The 6,602-nt window shown below is 36.2% G+C and overlaps 1 protein-coding gene across 1 annotated transcript; it reads right to left on the reverse strand.

Moving 5' to 3' along the window:
* Positions 1-176: 176 nt before the first annotated feature.
* LOC144031097 (protein FAM98B-like) lies at positions 177-5,580 on the reverse strand. Its single transcript, XM_077537842.1, has 8 exons — positions 5,366-5,580; positions 5,097-5,245; positions 4,813-4,926; positions 3,948-4,123; positions 3,784-3,864; positions 3,115-3,231; positions 2,131-2,298; positions 177-1,436 (listed from the first exon to the last, which is right to left on the reverse strand). Exons 1-8 carry the CDS (start codon positions 5,401-5,403, stop codon positions 1,161-1,163), a joined length of 1,119 nt encoding a protein of 372 aa, XP_077393968.1. The 5' UTR covers positions 5,404-5,580; the 3' UTR covers positions 177-1,160.
* Between the last annotated feature and the right edge of the window lie 1,022 nt (positions 5,581-6,602).

The following is a 6,602-nucleotide window of genomic DNA, read 5'->3' on the forward strand; positions in this document are numbered from 1 at the left end:
TGGAGCAGTGGTCACAAACCTTTTGGAAACTCAGCTACTTCTTGGGTGTAATGTCATGTAAAGGACTACCAGTTTGATACACACTGCTGAAATAACAAATATGCTCCAATTATGTTCACGATATTCATTTCTATTAAGACACTGATCATGTTGATTTCTCACAAAAATGAAGCAAATAACATGCAACATTTTATTTCTATAAATTGCTGCCAGTGGTTACATTTTCAAATGATCACTTCGACAACAATCCTGGGAAATCACAATACACTGATAATCTGACTAAGAAAAACAAACATAAAACAATGAACCAATAAAGGTATGTAACCATAGACATAAATGGCATTGTGGTCTATGGAGTAACTACCTCAGTCTGCGAAACTAAAGACCTTGTCGCGACTCGCCACATAACAAAATCATTAATACTGCACAAGTTCCTGTGAACTGTGTTATGGTTAGCAAAAGAGTTTTATGTCTACATGCAATTGACGGCGCTAATACAGTTTCTTATTTATTTGTTTAAATGACACCACTATTTGAGCTTAACGTTTGCTTTCAGGCGAATGCCCCCGAATACCACTGAAGTATCGCATGATGTGCAGTGATCATCTTACTTTTCAGTGGTTGACCTTCATCAACAAGCACTGCTGCAATTCAATATTTGACTCGCAAGTGAACCGGCCTTTCAGATATGATGGCCACATGATCTTTCGCAACAAAAATGACGTTTTCAGGTCCAAAGCCAGATCTAGCTTGTTGCCACCAACTGTACCAAATAATACATTTTATAAATATTGTCATTCAAAATAATATGAGGCACCTCTAAATATTTCTCAATAAGAACACCAGGGGTCACATTTGTGCAGCCGACCTCTGAAGTGGATGCAGCACTGGGTGGCTAAGTGGTCAACATGGTGACTGAGTCGGGGTGGTCACTATTTGAGGGGAAGTTTAGTTTCCTTTGGTGAAGTGGTGGTGTAATTATCATACTATTCCACGAGCAGGAGTTTAGAAAAACAGTTAAAATATTCATTATACAATGAGAGGTGACTATGTTTGCATGTACAAAAATGTTCAACTGCATAATCCATTACAGACCGAGTTTTTTTCTGTTTCATTCAAAACTTTTGACGGGTCATTAAAAAGAATACGTAAACAAGAAGTCAGTAATGGTACCGTCCTCGCTTTCCACCGTGTCCATCGTGGTTGTGTCTCCCACCACGCCAACCTCCTCCTCCGCCTCCTCCTCCTCCTTTTCCCCGCCATCCGCCTCCTCCACCACCTCCACCTCCTCCTCCTCCTCCTCCTCCTCGCCATCCTCCACCTCCTCGCCATCCACCTCCTCCATCTTGCCTTTTCTGCCAAGGGGGCATCTCAGGAAGCGGGGCTTCTATCTCTGACGGGCGTCCACCTCGGTCAGGGACTCTTCCCATTTGGATCTGATAAACATGCGCAATATGAGTTTTGTTGAGATGTAGGAACACACACTTTTAATATGGTTGTTTTTTTGTTTTTTAATTTAAAAATGTGTACAAATGTTTCTAAGAAAAGACTAAAAAAAAACTTTACATATGATGTTCTTGTGTGCGCCTTATTAACTGTGGAATATAATTTTAATAAACAAAATTAATAAAATTAATAAAGCAAAAACAAATAAAAATAAACCAAAAATTAAAATAAACAAGACCTGTAGTCTATCTTTTGGTTTTGTGTGATTAAAAAGGAAAAAATACAATTCAATTTAGCCTGAATGATAGTACAAAATGTGTTTTAAAAAATGCCAATAAAAATTGTAATAAACTTGTAATGTATACAAAAAAGTGCATTTGGTACAGTCTTTTTTAATTATTAAATTATTTTATGAAATTAAAAATAAAATGAAAAAGTATTAAATTAAGAAATATCAGGAAAAAAGATTGAGTGCACAGTATTTTAAAAACAAACATTCTAAATATAAAAATAAACTTTATTTGACCTTTCTCAAACTGTTGAATGCATTGCACGTGTCCTACTGTTTCATGTTTCTGTATTATATTCCCCAACTTGTTGTTTCCTGAAAGGGGAGCTGAAAAGGCTAATCTGAAAGCAAATGTTTGATCCCCAGAAGGAGAGGCGGCGGTGCCGCGCTCGTACCTTGTTGACGGCGCAGGCGGTATTCTCCCTGCTGGCGCCGCTGCTGGTCTTGACCACATTGCAGACGTCCTCTCTAGCGGCCAGCAGGGTGGCGACGTCCACGGTGGACTCGGCCCTCAGCCCGTGTCTTTTGGGCTGGTACGCGTCAGCCATTCTGTCCACCTTCACCTGAATTAAAAACAAAAAAACAAAACAAAAAAACAAACAAAAAAAAAACATTCAAATATAAAGACAAATGCAAAATACATACAAATGTGTTTTTTGTAAGGTCCACTTCCTGTTTTATATCAAAACAAAATGTTGGAAACAAAATGACAGAAATAAGTCTATAAAAACTACAAATAGAAGTACAGTAAATTAAAAAAAAACGAATGAACCTCATCTATTCAGGATTAAGGCATGAGCCCTGCAACAAATAGCAAAAATCTGCTCGTAATAAAAAAAAAAAAAAAAAAAGGTTTGTAATTGCTAATAAATGCTATATGAGAGCAGCAAAGCCTTTTTTTTTTGCTTCAAATTAGACATGGCTATGATCTAAATTGGCCGATTAATTTAAAAAATATGGCATTTAAAAAATGTATTTTTGATCCCCTAACGCTTACAACGATATGAATTAAAGCAGAAGAACATTTGACTGTCTGACAATACTTTGTCCTACATTTTTACTTGAAACATAGTTATTAATTTGATTTTTAAAACAGTTCTATTAGACTCTAAAATTAAAACAATTTTCATTAATTGTCAGGAACTGTATTCCTACTTTTGTCAATTTTGAGTCTTTTTTTTTTTTTTTTTTTTTTTTTTTTTTTTTAAGTGATCTTTAAGGGCTTTTCTTCCATTAAAAGAGGGGTGGCAACAATTTTGATTCTCAATGAATTAGTTAACTGGCATGATGATGCTTTTGAGATACTTTTTTTTTTTTCAGTTCATGTTGGTTGAACTCTACGCTTTGGAGGTTGTAGTGTAGCTAACGGATGAACGTGCCTTGGCCCTTTCAGACCACCCGAACGACTGGATGGTGACATCCAGCCGCTTGATCAGCATCCTGCGCCGACATTCGTACTCTGATGACATGATCAAGTTCATGCTGAAGAGCTTCTCCTGTGGAACGGACATGCACGGGAAAAATCGTTATTCATACGTTACCATACAATGTTTACATCAGTTATTCCCTACCACTATGTTGTGGTACCTTTGTGAGAGATCGAGTGAAATCCACGAAATATATATATATATATATATATATGTTTAAATACTCCCTCTAGACATGTTTTTATAGCTTTTATGGATTTTTTTTTTTAAATAATACAAACACATTTCAACATATATTGCAAGAAAACAAGCTGTGGTTAACCAAAACACAATTACAGTGGAATGATCTGTCTCCGTTTTCACAGTAAACAAATCCCAATTGTTGCAAATTCTTCTTTCACATTTATCAATATTTTAGTGTGCTGCCATCTAGTGGCTGAAAGTGGAGTTACACCCAAAATATTTTATACAATACTTCTGTGACACTTTAAAAAGTTAATTTATCAAACTAAAAGACCACATGGGAAATAAATGACTAAGAGTATTTGAGAAGAAAAAAAAAACAAGATAGAGATTGATCAAATATGATGCACAATCATCATCATCATCATCATCTCGTACCCACTGTTCACCGCTGAGCGCTGTCTTCAAAGCGGGTTTTCCCACTGTGCCATCAGGGCACTTCTCAAGCAGTGTGTCCACCTGTAGCGACACATTCCAACTCACTTTCAGGATTTTTTTTTTTAACTATTTCAAACAGCATATAGGACACAAGTGAACTCCACCTTGTTTTGGATGAGCGAGAGGACATCCGCAGCATCCTGTCCCTTACACAGCGAAACGTTTAAAGTCTGGCAGATATCCCGCAGCTCCCGAGACGGCGAGCCCGCGTTTTGTCCCCGAACGCCGCTTCGCCTGCTGACGGCAATCTGCGCCGCCTGAAGCTCGGAGCTTAAAAACACTACAGGAGAAATACATAACGGAACACAAAGTTGGCTACAGCACAGTGGAACAAAAAAGAAAAGTTTCCACAGGAAGTAATTAGCATAAAAAAATAAATTTAAAAAATGGAAAGAATTACATATAAATAAAAGTGAGGAAAAGCAGTTAAGACAATGGATGGATGGATGGATGGATAAAAATAATAAATAAATAAATAAATTAATTAATTAATTAATTAATAAAAATAATTAAAATCCTTTGTTCCAAATTGTCAAAATGTGGTTGTCATAAAGCATTTATTAATGCAGGACTAATTTTTTTTATTTTTCAAACTGTACCAGTGCACAATACGTTCAATACCTGAGATGATAATAATAATAATAATAATAATAATAATAACAACAATAATAATAATAATGTTTTTTAATTTCCATTTGATTACTTACAATAAATTGATTCACCAATTATTCAATCTGATATGTTTAAAAAATATACAAAAAAAATAAATAAAATGTTAAAACTGTCTGTATAACCTGACAGTAAAATATTATAATGATTTAACAAGCTTTTGCTCTCTGCATCACTAGAAAAGAATTCCACAGAAAAAAGCCAAAGAAAAAGCAAAAACACTAGCGTGGCACTTACGACCACTCCAGGTTCATCGGCCTTTAGAAGCTCCAATGCATGTCAGCGTTGAGCGTGACTTACAGACAAACTTGAGATGGTCTTTCGTGTTTCCATTCAGAATCGCTGACACTTCATACGGGCAGCAAAGCTCCTTCAGCAAGCCCCTCATGTCCACCTCCAGGCTGTCCATGTCCCCTGTGTGGACACAGCTTTAATTAACACAAAACATTTAAATGCTGTGGTGGAAAAGAGAACATATGTATATTTGTATTAAAACGCTATGTTTCCTTCACTCCTTTCTAATTGTTAGAATTTTATGTACATATAAGCATACATGAAGTCGATTCGAGTCATTTTCGGTTCACCTGGACCGGTAGTGATGCTCTCCTCTAGGCCACACAGCGGCTTCAAACGGGACACCAACCACCGGCACAAGTCCACATACTCAGCCGACGAGAGGCCATCCTGCGCGGCTTGGAGCAACACCGCCTCCTCCGTCAAGGGACCGTCATAGCTGAGCGGTAGAAATATTTTCAACAGACATTTTTGAGCCGAATTATAGTCGACTTTAACATGGCGGGGGGCCGACAATGTAAAGCTATGCGTTAGCATGCTATCTCGGTTATTAACTCACCCGAGTTGCTCCAAAGAGTCCAAAATGTCACACTCCATCGCGTCCTCTATGCTTTAACCATCACAACATGACGTTTAAGTGTGGGAGTGAGTTTATGAGGTTAAAAAAAAAAGTACATTTGTTCTAATTCTATGAATTCCAAACAACACGGACGTCTTGTTGTAAGCATGCTGTTCCGGTTGTGTTCGTGGGCCGATCAGAAACCGAAACTTCCAATTCGAACTTTCGTTCCGCCTACTACACTGAAGCCACATGTCGACATTTTAATTAACTTTTGCTTTATCGGTCGGTAGTTAATATCTCCTGAGGCAGTGAAAAAAAAAACATTTGTAAAAATATAACGTATCTAAAAAAAATTCTTCTGTAAAACATTCTTTCATTATCAGATAGTAGCTACATTCACTTGTGAAATGATGTACAGTACACTTGTATTACAAAACAAAAATAAATATATATATATACACACACACAAATATTTTATAGGTTAATTTCAATTATCTTCAAATTTATTTCCATAATTTAAAACGCTTTGTTAAGTTTTCTAATTTAGTAAGGGCAATAATATTAATTTTAAAATGAATGTAATGTTAAAGTGTCTGCATTTTTAATAGTTAATATCATATATGTATTGAACTCATTCACTCCCAGCCATTTTCACAGAAGCAGTCCCGTTCGCTCCCGGCTGTTTTACTGGATTTTGACTGATTTTGCAAGGCCCACAGAATATTGTGTTCTTTTGCTATAAAAGCATGGAACCTATCAAAAGAAAGATTAAAGTATCTTCTTTCATCAGGAAAAAAAGTATGTTTCTATCTGTTTCCGTTTTGCAGCAATTCGCATTAGAAGAGAGCTAAGTTTAATCAGTTTTCGCAAATCTATTTAAAATTGTAAGTAATTGAGCTTTTTTTCTAGATGGCCCTGGTTGATCTCCTTTGCTCTGCTGCCACCTGCTGGCCATTTGTGTAATAACTACCATTTCTGCAACCGTTCTTTGCAGTTGAGAGGCTGCATCAAAGCCTTCTGTAAGCTCTAGCATATAAAAAAACAAAAAAAACCACAAAAAAAAACAAAAACAAAAAAACGTATAAATACGTCTTTGGGACACTTAGAACATTAAAAAAACGTATTTATACGTTATTGGGAGTAAATGAGATAATACATGCAACATGTTGGTCTTGCTATTTCATGATAGCATAAGTATTATTTACATTTGTAATAATATTGGATAATTTGTGCC

Source organism: Festucalex cinctus, chromosome 12 (assembly GCF_051991245.1).
Source record: "Festucalex cinctus isolate MCC-2025b chromosome 12, RoL_Fcin_1.0, whole genome shotgun sequence".
Taxonomy (NCBI): Eukaryota; Metazoa; Chordata; class Actinopteri; order Syngnathiformes; family Syngnathidae; genus Festucalex; species Festucalex cinctus.

Excerpts from the sequence above, each read along its gene's own strand:
- LOC144031097 (XM_077537842.1), bottom strand. The coding sequence starts at position 5,403 with ATGGAGTGTGACATTTTGGACTCTTTGGAGCAACTCGG. Across the intron at positions 4,927-5,096 it reads GAGCATCACTACCGGTCCAG|GGGACATGGACAGCCTGGAG; the intron begins GTGAACCGAAAA and ends GTGTCCACACAG. Across the intron at positions 1,437-2,130 it reads CCGCCTGCGCCGTCAACAAG|ATCCAAATGGGAAGAGTCCC; the intron begins GTACGAGCGCGG and ends CATGTTTATCAG.